Raw genomic sequence first — 12,175 nt, forward strand, 5'->3', positions numbered from 1 at the left:
ACAATGAGGATGTCATCTACATAAACTAACACTCCTATGATAACACCAGAATCATACTTGATGAACAGAGTATGTTCTCCTACCGATTTTGTGAATCCCATTCTGCACAATGTAGCAGATAGCTTGAGAAACCACTGCCTAGAAGCTTGCTTCAGACCGTAAATTGATTTATGTAACCGCAAAACTCCATTAGGTGGCATGACCTCTCCTGTTAAATCTGCATAACCTGGAGGAACTTTCATGTATATCTCCTCATCCAAATCTCCATTTAAGAAAGCATTAGAAATGTCTATCTGACTAACAGACCAATTCATCTTAGCTGCCATCATGAACATCAAACGAACAGAAGCTAACTTAGCAACAGGTGAGAAGGTCTCTTCATAATCCAAACCCTCTTCTTGTGTATAACCTTTTGCAACCAGTCTAGCTTTAAACCGTTCTATGCTTCCATCTGCAAAATACTTGATCGTAAAAACCCATTTACAACCAATAGCCTTTTTGTTAGGTGGCAAACTGCTCGAACTCCAAGTATTAGTCCGTTTCATCGCACCAATCTCCTCCTTCATTGCATCACACCACACATCATAATCCTTAGCCTCTGAATATCTTTGGGGAACAATGTCGTTAGTGATGGTATTAATGTAGGCACGAAAAGGCTCAGATAAGTATGAATAAGAAATATATTTGGAGATAGGATATGGGATAGTACTAGTAAAATTATAGCAATGAAAGTCCTACATGTGTTTTGGGGGTTTTCTTTGGCGACGAGATAGAGATTCAGAAGGAATCACTATCTCAGAAGATGTCACAGCTTGGTGTTGGTGTGCATCAGAAGATGTTCGCTTCAGAGGCAAAACATCGGGGAAAGCAGGAGAATGTAATAGAGGAAAGAAAGTTCTTGAAACATCCGTGATAGTGGATGAGACAAGAGGGAAAATATCCTCATGAAATATGACATGTCTTGAAATTGAAACAACATGTGTCTCCAAATCTAATAGCTTGTACCCTTTATAACCACTAGGATATCCTAGAAAAACACAGGCTTTAGCTCTAGGTTCAAACTTATGTCTAAGCTTAGGAGATGTAGAACTATAACACAAACACCCAAAACTTTTTAAAGAATGATACTCTGGTGCTTTACTAGTTAACTTCTCAAAAGGAGACTTATTGCCTAAGACTGGAGTGGGTAATCTATTGATCAAGAAAACAGCTGTTAAGACACAATCACCCCAAAATTCTAATGGAACATTTGACTGAAATAAAAGAGCCCTAGCAACATTTAAAATATGCTGATGCTTCCTTTCCACCACAGAGTTTTGCTCTGGAGTTTCTGGATAAGAATGATATGATATGATGCCTTTTTCAGAAAATAATGCATTGAATTTCAATTCATGAGCATTATCAGAACGTACAGATTTAAGTTTTGTTTTGTATTGAGTCTCAACCATATTAATAAACGTGGGAAAAATATGCAAGACATCAGATTTCAGTTTCATCAAATAAATCCAAGTGGCTCTACTGTAATCATCTACAATAGTGAGAAAGTATTTATAACCATCTTTAGTTTCAACCGAAAAAGGACCCCAAGTGTCTATATGTACCAATTCAAATGGAGCATTACACAAGTTTTGTCTAAGTTGAAAGGGTAAATGCTTTTGTTTAGACAAATGACAAACATGACAAACTGATTTCTCTTTATTTCCTTTCACATTTTTCAGACTCAATACATCAGAAAGTAAATCTATCTTAGACTGAGCAGGATGTCCAAGACGTCTATGCCATATAAGAGGATCAACAACAACACTAGAACAAACAGGAACTATAACAGACGGTGAGACAGTACCTTTTAAAGAAACAGTATGAGTAGACTCATTGAAATGCAAAACATATAAATTCCCAATCTCAATCCCTTTTCCAATCATCAACTCCCGTGTAAGATCCTGAATAAAGCATTCATCAGATGTGAAACTCACTTTAGTGTTCAAAGTTTTAGTCAAAACACTAACACTGATCAAATTAAATTTGAATTCAGGAATATAAAGCACATTATGCAGAATGATATTATCAGTTAATTGAATAAAACCTATACCCACTATTCTAACAGTATAACCATTAGGAAGAGTAACAAAAGTTTTATCTAAGGGTTTAAATTCTACATAAAGGCTTCTATTGTGTGTAACATGGTGAGTAGCCCCTGAATCAATTACCCAAGCTCTAGGAGACACAGCTGGTTCTTTAGATAATGAAGATACGAGCATGTCATAATAAGCATTGGAGTTTGTTACAAAGATATTTATTCAGATTCTCATTAATGATCCAAAGAGTTTGTTACAAGATATTTATTCTGTACAATTGATCTTAACCGGTATTAACCAACCTAATCAATCTAAATTAGACTAATAAACCGGATATTCCAGAATCCTTAACCAACCTATTATTCACAAGTATATTCTCTACTATATACAAGTATACTCTCTAATAGTTACGTGCCTACGTTTCGAGAAATTGTTTAGGACAATCGCATGTTTTGCATTTAGAGATATGATCGACTAGATCATTATGTTGGTGTCGGGTTAGATCAAAATATTTATGATGATAATATATATATCACGAAAAAAATATATATATTTTCTAAAACAAGATATGAGTAAGTAGTGATATTTAAGTATATCTTCCATAATTTATTATTATTCACTATTTTTGTTGGATTATAAAATATTCCTCTAAATTAAAAACAAAAAGGATAATCCGGAAACAAAAAAAAAAAGAATAGAAGAAAAATCCTTAATTGGAAAAAACAATACTGTAAATCAAATAATAAATTGGAAACCAATTATAAAAAAGAAAAATTGTATTATAAAACTTCCATATTATAGTTATACGAGAATTATTCCACCGCCTCAATTCAATAGACGATTCATATAAATATAAGAATGTCCCCATTGAAATTTTACGCATTACAAAATCTCTGTGCTCTTGATCTGCCTAAACATAATCATGGAAGCTATTCCAGAATGCAAGTACCAAATCGAAAAGAATCCTGGACCCGAACATGTTGGTACAATCGCAGTGAATACAAAATTTGTCAGACCAGATGACCAAGATTCGAACATCTCAATTTCATTACCTACCAATGAATTCACTGAAGTCGAAGATTCTCCTCACAAAGAAAAACTCTATTACTTCTTAAAAGATTTAGGAGTTGATGCACGAGACGCTCTCCATTTAATACAAGAACTCACCCTACTTGCATGCAAAGTAACTTCATCGTTTGATTACCGCCCACAATATGCTTTGTTAATTAGGTTGACGTTGACGTTGACGCTTCATGCGGCTCCTTCGAGTACTGAAGGACCAGTACTCCTCGATGAATCTCAAGTCGAACCAGTCCTTGATGACCCTCAAGTCGACGAATCATTCGTCGATGACCCTCAACTCGACAAATCATTCATCAATGACCCTCAAGTCGACGAATCATTCATCGATGACTACGATCAAGTCGAATTCCTAGATGATTGTCTAGTCGACGAATCAGTCATCGATGACTCTCAACTCGAAGAGGTGATTCAAGCCTCCCTCGAAGAAGATGACGAGAGGAGGAATATCGAGTTTAGACACGAAAGAAAATTAAGAGTCGGGGCCTTGAGCAGGAGGATATACAAGAAGAGCAAACGAAAGACCAGCATAATTTCTAACCAGTGCACAAGAAATAAGAGAAAACAAAAGACCTTGTCTAGTGATAATGATGACATGTGCACGATTTGTTTAATGGAGTTTAAAGACGGACGAAAAGTTGCTACTTTACTTTGTGGTCACGAATTTCACAATACGTGTATAATGAAATGGATTAAGTTTGGCGATAATTGTCCATTGTGTCGCGTCGAGATAGCACGTGAAGATGAGGAGATTCATCAACTACGAAATACAGTTTTCTAACTAAAACACATTCACACTTATGGATTTTTGGCCTTTATAGAGATCATTATACAGTCTTAATTTGAACTAACTAAACAATTATCGCGCGCTAACGAAAACTTATAGTTTAGTGGTTTGTGTAATTGTGTTAGCGTTGTCGTTGTTGTGTTAGATTTAACAGTTTTTGTAATTCAAGCTTTTTATATGATAAGATTCATGTTTCCATTATTATTACTATTGTTACGGCCTTATGAGTTACGGGTACAAGAAAGACGTATAGAATTGCGCAAAGAAGTTCACAAACGTTATGTTGGCTACGTCCACAAGCAAAAGAAAGCAACATTAACACTATTAACGAGCTAAATTTTTAGTGTTGTAAATATACATCTAATGCAACCAAGATTTAGGATAACCATTCAATATTTGTCTTTGTTCATTCAAAATATTTTAAAGCTTATCCAATTTGATTTAAAACATCTTTTTATATAAAGATTTTCATGGTTTTCAGAATTAAATTTAAATCATTTATTTATGTGTAAGGTTTCATGAAGTTATTATTGGTGTTGAGATCATTAAAAAACTATCAAATGCCTCATTAATTATTAGTCATTAACAATATTTTGACACGTGTCAAATTATTAGTTTGAGATTTTAACATGTGTAAAAGTTAATATTTAATAGGAGAGATTTGAGATTATGAAAAAAACAAAAAAATTGTTTAAATAATATTAATAATGTAAAAAAGATAATTATAAAAAAGTTACAAAAATTAAACAGTTTTTAAAAAAATAATTATAAGGAGATTATATATTTCATAAAATTTGAAATTATAACATTATTTGCTTATTTTCAATTTTAAGTTATTAATTCAACAAAAAAAAATAAAAAAGGGATTAAAGAAAATGTACAGTTAACTATTAATTCTAAAAAATGTAAATATTCAGTTCTATATAAACATATATCGTCTCATATTTTTCGTCTAACAAAATAATTTATTCAAAAACACTGTTTTAATCTTTGTTCTATTGGTAAAAAAGTTTTAATAGGAATGTAAATTTTCCTTATTTTTTAAATCAAAACTTTCTCCTACTTTCTCCTTTTTCAGTTTGAATTAGGTAAGATTAATATGTTGACCAAAAAAAAATGTAAGATTAATATATGCGTCTTCTTTTTCTAATACTGTATTTTAGATTTTATTGTAGTAATTTTAGATTTTTTTTTTAATTTATATTTTCATCTTTGATTTGAGATTTATATATTACTGTGCTTATAATTTTCTATTATTTCTTTAATTATGTCAAATTAAATTTCTTCTAATTTCTCAACCTTGATTGGTTGGTCATAGACCTTTTTTTTATGCAAACATAATTGTATCATTCATTCAATCTCAAAGGGAGATAAAAGTAGAATCTTATCAACCTAATGGTTGGATAAAATAGGCTAATCAAACACAAGCTTACAACAAACATAAATAGATAGATTGGAAAAACATAAACCATTTTTGATAGATCCATAGGAGCTCGGAGACAGAGGCTACATCATGATGTGTCAAAGCCACTTCTACGAATACATTGGAAAATTTAACATTAGTTACTATCAAAAGATTTTGTGACGTTGGAAAAGGGTTTTAGTTTCATTGGTTGCTGGAGCATGCCACTTTGAGATAGTTTAAAGACGTGAACATGTTCTCTCCACACATGAGGAGGGCAGAGCCAATGTTCTCTCTATGGTGGAGAAGGTTGGATGCATGCAAGGTTATCTCCCCAAGGGAGGAAGGCAGAGCCAAGGTTCTCTTCATGGTGGAGGAGGTTGGACGCAAGGTTCTCTCCATAAAAGAGGAGAGCGGAGCTGAGGTTCCCTCCATGGTTGGTCATACACTATTGTAATGATACATCATTGATTAGTATACTATTACTATGTAATATATTTTTTATTCGAGAAGTTTCTTGAACCAACAATTTTAGTGATTAAAGAAACTATGCAAAAGTGAAAATAAATAGACATATAATAGTTGGCTTAATATTTTTTATAGATATTTTCTTAGGTGGTGGTAAAGAATATTTTTGTAACATACAGTATTCCTAGGTGAAAAAAATACACTTTTAATGGTAACATATATCAAAAATTTGTAAATTGACATAAATCAGTGTCTTATAGCAAAAAAAAATTATAAATAATGTACAACAAATTTTAATATATTTTTGTTAAATATAATTTAATTTACAAAATTTTAGAACCCGCACATCGGACGGGTTCTCAACTAATAATATATGTATTAAGATCTTGAATAGTTGTAGATTTTGGGCCTGTTCTTTTCCCAGTCGCGCGACCAGCGATGGCGACAAGAAAAATACACTGTTACGACGGGAAACAACAATTCCAGCAACTCACCTAAAACTGACGCACCGGTGAACACTGTTGATTAAACAGACGCTAAATTTTTCAGCGACCGTAGAACTCCTGTTTTTCTGTCGCAGCGACTCTATTTTCCATGCTTTTACTGTTACGGTTGAGAACAGAAACATCTTGACCTTCTATTTTTCTTGTCGCTGTCGCTAAACTAGCGACTAAGAAACGAACACGTTCTTTGAAGTTGTTTTTAGTTTTATATTTTCCAAAAATCTTATAGCCAATCAACATTATGAGAAAAATGATTTCTAAAAAATAGAAAATCTTAGATTTTGATGGTTTTTGTCAATTTTCAAAGAAAAATTAAGATCTCCGTTTCATTAGTTTTTACTTTTTAACGTGACTTGATTTTTTTGTTTTCATTTTTATTTTTGGAAAAAAAAATTAACACAAAAACTAAAAACCATAAACCAAAATCCAAAAACTATAACTACTATTTTACTTAGTTGTTATTGAATATTATTTAAAGATTTTTTCTTTAGAGCAAATATTTCTTCTTTTGTTTTTTGAGAGAGCTTTTAAAGTGTAAACTTGGACAATTCGGGGAAAAAAAAATGTTAGCTAGAAATTTTATCAAACACTTTCCGTGCAAGAATCTCTCCCGCCACCATATCCTCAGAGACAGTGTCAGACCTCTCATCTTCTTCACTTCTTCTACTCCTCAGTCCTCCTTTTCAATATCTGCCTCTCTCTCTACTTCTTCTTCTTCTTCTTCCTCATCTTCGTGTTTTACTGATGAGTCTTTCGCTGCACCTTACCTCTCAGTTCGTATCAATTGTCCAAAACATGTCCTCGTATGTTCTCTCATACGCCTCCTAGGAAGTCGAGATTGAGATATTTGACTCTCTTCTTGTTGGGTTTTTGTTAGGATCCATTCTCGGATGCGCTCTTGTGTTTTGGAGCAAGCTCTGTAGCTGTAGATGAAGACATTGAAGAAGACAACGAAGATGCGGCTTCTGGGTCTTCTCTTGCTTCCAAAGAGGTGTGACAAAAAATCTCTAATGCTTTTATATTCTTCTTTCTTCAGCTCCATTTCCAGAAAGCACCAATCTTTTGTGTGATTAAACAAACAGAGGCATAAAAAGGAACGATTTTGCTCAGTACCTGGAACTGGAAGCATCTTAAAACTTGATATGTTTATATTCTTGTAGTCTCTCATCAATCATGGTTGTGCTCTTTGGTCTTAATCTTTGGGGGGGTTTATTGCAGATTTGTATAGAATCAATATTTCCAGTGCACGAAGAAGTGAAAATGTGCATTTCACAAGCTGCAAATTCCATAGGCTTGAAAGAGATACCCAAATTCAAAGTTGAAATGGGAGATGAACAAGACTGGATTACCAAAAACCAGGTGAGTTTTGAGTTTAATAACATGAAGGAGGGAGCATCTGAGTAATTGCTTTCGTTTAAGTAAACTCTGCAGTATCACCACTTGAAGCTAATATCTTTTGGATCATATTTTGCAGGATTTGTTTCAGCCTGTTGAAATCGCAGATAGGCTTTGGATTGTACCTGAGTGGACATCTCCTCCTGTATTTATTAATCATTCAATACTCTTTTTAACATTTTCATCCTACTGATAAATCTGTGGCACCCAGTTGGTTTCTCGTTATTCTTTAGCCTTAGTTGACATAACAAAGAGCGATCTTTATCTAACGAGTTTGCAGAATTTGAACCTCCTTCTTTCAGTGTCAGCTTATATGAAGTTATGTGAGGTTTAAAGTACTCTTTCACTATCCTTTGCAAGGTCCCTGAAGCGGTAAACATAATTCTGAACCCTGGATTTGCGTTTGGGACTGGAGAACATCCTACTACTAAGCTTTGTCTATTGCTTCTGCAAAGTTTGATCAAAGGCGGAGAAGCATTCCTCGACTATGGTACCGGTTCTGGAATACTTGCGATTGCAGCCCTCAAGGTAAAAAAGTCTCACGCCTTTTCTTAGTCAAAATAATCTTCTCGTTTCAAATCTTCCCTGTATCCCTTTTGTGTATCGCTCACTTCAAAATTTGCAGTTTGGTGCTGCATCATCTGTTGGCGTTGATATTGATCCCCTGGCAATAAAATCTGCTAGTCATAATGCAGCTCTGAACAACATTCCTTTGGAGAAACTGGAACTGCACCTTACACCAAGTGAGAATAGCTCTTCTGGAAGAGAAACACCATTGCAAAAAGAACAGTTTGATGTGGTCATTGCAAACATACTCTTAAACCCTGTTATGGAACTAGCAGATCATATAATTTCATTTGCAAAACCTGGGGCAACCATTGGCATTTCTGGAATCCTATCTGAACAGGTACATTAAGACTTCTCTCTATCATCTCTCATTATAAGAGTCATAATAAAGCTACCTGCTAGTCATGGGAACTGAAAATAAGACCGTAAACTGACTAATTCAATGCTCTTTTTGCAGCTTCCAAATGTAAAAGAACGGTACTCTCCCTTCTTGGAGAACATTTCTATAGCCACAATAGGTGATTGGGTATGCATGAGCGGTACCAAAAAAGGGGAGTTTATTGATAACTGTTAACTTTTTCAGTGTTACATCAGAAAAGAGGCAATAACATAAAGCACTAGCGAAGCAAAGGCAAGAAGAACAGAAGTGCCTAATGATACATAAAGAACAGATCTGTCTTAGTAGTTGACTAAGAGGCTACAAGCCTACAACTACACATGAAATGAAACTTAATGTACTCTTCATTGATGTATTCAAAAATTCAAATCTATTATGATTTAAAGTTTGTGTTGTCACCAACTCTGGTTGTAATTATTGTTCAAACAACCATTGTATTTAAGTTCTACAGAAACAAAAATTTTTGTCGACATCAACTATCTTCATTATGTTGCTTCACCTGTTGAGTTTTCTTCTACCCAAAGAAGAGGTCTTCTTAGGAATGTAGACCTTGTAACTCACCTGAACAAAAAATTCAAAAGAACAAAGTTAGGACTCATATAGACTTGCCTGGAAACTACAAAGAAATAAATATTTCAAGAATTGTGGGAACTTTACCTGAACCATTTCTCCACCCCTCATCACAGTCATCGTTTTCTTCTCGTACTGTGACTCATCTTTTGTTTCATCAATTTTTTTCTGCTCAGACTGAGACTCTTCCTTTGTTTCATCTAATGTCTCTTTGCCGGCTTGAGAAGACGACTGGGCGTTAAGAGTAGAGCTAACTTTTGTTGGTTCTATGTTTTCACCTCCATTCTCTGGTGCCAGAGCTAGAGAACTTTCTGGACAATTCTTGTCGATGGTACTGCCATTGATGCTCTCTGTTTCAGCATCTTGGCAACCAGCGGCTTCTTTCCTGTTAGAAAGATTTAAACTTTCTTTCCCCAATGACGGTCTACTCAACTTCCGTTTAGTTGAACATGAGCTAATAGTAGAACTAGCTTTAACCTTGGCAGTATCACCAGGCTGCTGATCTTGTTGAGAGGCGGAATTAGCCAATGCTGTTCCCAATTCCTTAACATTAACAACATGTAATATCTTTTCTGAAGTCTCAAGATCTTGACTTACCGCAGAATCACAAAACTTCTGCTCCATGAGACCATGATCTTGTGACTCCTCAACTTTTTCAGATTCAATTTGTAGATGTTCTCCTTCTAAAACAGAAGACACCTCTTTTCTTGTCATTCCACTCTTTTGGGTCACTCCTCGAAATCTTTTCAGATTCTCCAAAACATAATTGTTACTATTATTCATTCAATCCTAGAGGGAGATAACGAGTAGAAGCTCATCAACCTAATTGATAGATAAAATAGGCTAATCAAACACAAGCTTACAACAAACATAGATAGATAGATTAGAAAAACATAAATCGTTGTTGATAGATCCATAGGAGCTCAAAGATTGTGACACCCTAGTTTGCGGAAATGTTTAAAAGAATTGATTTGGTCACATATATCACCAAAATACCCTTATTTTTTTAGTCAAGGGTCATAAGAGAACTTCATGATGGGTGACATTTCTGTAAGTGATTGTTACAAAACATAGGAAAAAATTATTTGTTGATTTTTAGGGTCTAAAAAAAAGTTTTTAAAGCCTCTCATACGTAACAAAGCGATTATCGAATATTAGTGGGTCCACGGGCTGGAAATAGATGTCGGGCCCACTTAGGAAGGCGGACCCATGGACTGGGAGTAGATATGGGCTCACTAAGCAAGGTGGCGGTTGAGGCATTACAGAGACAGAGGCTACATCATGGTGTGTCAAAGACACTTCCATGAATACATTGGAAAAATTAACATTAGTTACTATCATAAGATTTTGTGACGTTAGAAAAAGGTTTTAACTTTCATAGGTTGTTGGAGCAAGCCATTTTAAGATAGCAAAAAAACGTGAACATGTTCTCTCCACACAGGAGGAGGACAGAGCTGAGGTTCTCTCTATAGTGGAGAAGGTTGGACACAAGGTTATCTCTCTAAGGGAAAAAGGTAGAGGAGGTTAGACGCAAGATTATCTCCCCAAGGGAGGAAGGTAGAGCCAAGGTTCTCTCAGGTTCTTTCCATAAGGGATGAGGATGGAGCCGAGGTTTCTCCATGGTGGTCATACATTATTGTGATGATACATCATTGATTAGTATATTATGTAATATGTTTTTTATTCAAAATGTTTTTGAGCCAATAATTTTAGTAATTAAAAAACTATGCAGAAGTGAAAGTAAAATAGTTGGCTTAATGTGTTCATATAGACATTTTCTAGGTGGTGATAAGGAATATATTTGTAACATAAAGTATATTTCGATGTAAAAAAATACACTTTTAACAGTAACATACATAAAAAAATTGTAAATAGATATAAATCAGTGTATTATAACAAAAATAAAATTTATAAATACGTACAACAAATTTTAATATATTTTTGTTAAATTTAATTTAATTTATAAAATTTTAAACCCGCACGTCGGGCGGGTCCTCATCTAGTATAATAATAAACAAGAATGAAGTGAATGATATTTTTTTTTAATTGCAATGCAAACTGATCAATGATCATGTTGGGCTGTGTAAACCTTATCGTTTTCGTTTTCTCAACGTCTATAAAGTTTTATCTAATAGTATAATATGCCATTAACTAATCTATAAGTTTTTTGCTTACTTTGAGTCTTTGACATACACATTCATTTTTTTTTTTGTAAATCTGTGAATTTTCATTTAAGAAACTCAATTGTAATGTTTACAATAGCTTTTTGAACAAAAGATAGCCGTTGCCACAAAAAAAATTAAAAGACAAACGGTTATCTACTCCTGAAAAAACTTTGCTCCAGGGAGCGTTAAGTGAATCTTAGCCAATCTTCAAGCAGCGTCATGAAATTTTTGCGGTGTGTTTTTGCAAGAATGGCATCACGAATTTGCCTGTCAATCTGCTTGATTAGAATGTGAGACGGTGTTGCGAGATTGTTATACAGGCGATTGTTCCTCTCGATCCAGATTCCGTAGATGGTGGCTTGAGCTGCTAAGCGGCGTAGTGTCTGGGTAGACGTCGCATTGGGCATGTCCAGCCAGTTCGTGAATGCATCCCATGTCCAGCCAGTTCGTGAATGCATCCCAGGATTTGAGATGCTTGTAAGGTGTATCTGCAAGGTCTCTGTTTGAGGAGAGCGTGCTGGTCTGAAAAGCTTACCTCTTTAATCGTGCTGGTCTGATGAGCCATCCCAGGATTTGAGATGCTTGTAAGCAGAAGTAACTCTTTGAGTATAAATGAACCAGAGACAGAGAGAGGGGAAGAAGAAAAGCTAGATACTCTATGTTTTCTTCTTCAGGTTTCTTTGTAGTTGCTCTCTAAGTTTGTATATGTAATACTATGTGTAAACCTTGGTTGATTGATAGTGGATGTTTGTGGGAGAAGGTTCCC

The 12,175-nt window shown here is 34.6% G+C and overlaps 3 protein-coding genes across 5 annotated transcripts in view; 1 reads left to right on the forward strand and 2 right to left on the reverse strand.

The window, feature by feature from the left end:
• Positions 1-12,175, reverse strand: part of LOC147949055 (uncharacterized) — an 82,355-nt gene that overhangs the window by 56,195 nt on the left and 13,985 nt on the right. The window lies entirely within an intron of this gene.
• Positions 6,784-9,146, forward strand: LOC104729037 (uncharacterized). Of its 3 annotated transcripts, none has more exons than XM_010447943.3 (7): positions 6,784-7,088; positions 7,193-7,306; positions 7,534-7,674; positions 7,790-7,855; positions 8,071-8,238; positions 8,336-8,617; positions 8,735-9,146. In XM_010447943.3, exons 1-7 carry the CDS (start codon positions 6,879-6,881, stop codon positions 8,849-8,851), a joined length of 1,098 nt encoding a protein of 365 aa, XP_010446245.2. In that variant the 5' UTR covers positions 6,784-6,878; the 3' UTR covers positions 8,852-9,146. The 3 variants fall into 3 exon arrangements, with proteins under 3 accessions (XP_010446245.2, XP_010446241.2, XP_010446250.2); XM_010447939.3 differs by having other exon boundaries at positions 6,832-7,118; XM_010447948.3 differs by having other exon boundaries at positions 6,832-6,950.
• LOC104729026 (uncharacterized) lies at positions 8,818-10,005 on the reverse strand. The gene is made up of 2 exons (XM_010447931.2): positions 9,332-10,005; positions 8,818-9,235 (listed from the first exon to the last, which is right to left on the reverse strand). The coding sequence occupies exons 1-2, from the start codon at positions 9,956-9,958 to the stop codon at positions 9,170-9,172; spliced, it is 693 nt and encodes a 230-aa protein (XP_010446233.2). The 5' UTR covers positions 9,959-10,005; the 3' UTR covers positions 8,818-9,169.

This window comes from Camelina sativa, chromosome 2, assembly GCF_030686135.1.
Source record: "Camelina sativa cultivar CO46 ecotype springtype chromosome 2, ASM3068613v1".
Classification (NCBI taxonomy): domain Eukaryota; kingdom Viridiplantae; phylum Streptophyta; class Magnoliopsida; order Brassicales; family Brassicaceae; genus Camelina; species Camelina sativa.

Excerpts from the sequence above, each read along its gene's own strand:
- LOC104729037 (XM_010447939.3), top strand. The coding sequence starts at position 6,879 with ATGTTAGCTAGAAATTTTATCAAACACTTTCCGTGCAAGAATCTCTCC. Across the intron at positions 7,675-7,789 it reads ACTGGATTACCAAAAACCAG|GATTTGTTTCAGCCTGTTGA; the intron begins GTGAGTTTTGAG and ends CATATTTTGCAG. Across the intron at positions 8,239-8,335 it reads TTGCGATTGCAGCCCTCAAG|TTTGGTGCTGCATCATCTGT; the intron begins GTAAAAAAGTCT and ends CAAAATTTGCAG.
- LOC104729026 (XM_010447931.2), bottom strand. The coding sequence starts at position 9,958 with ATGACAAGAAAAGAGGTGTCTTCTGTTTTAGAAGGAGAACATCTACAA. Across the intron at positions 9,236-9,331 it reads GGGGTGGAGAAATGGTTCAG|GTGAGTTACAAGGTCTACAT; the intron begins GTAAAGTTCCCA and ends TTTTTTGTTCAG.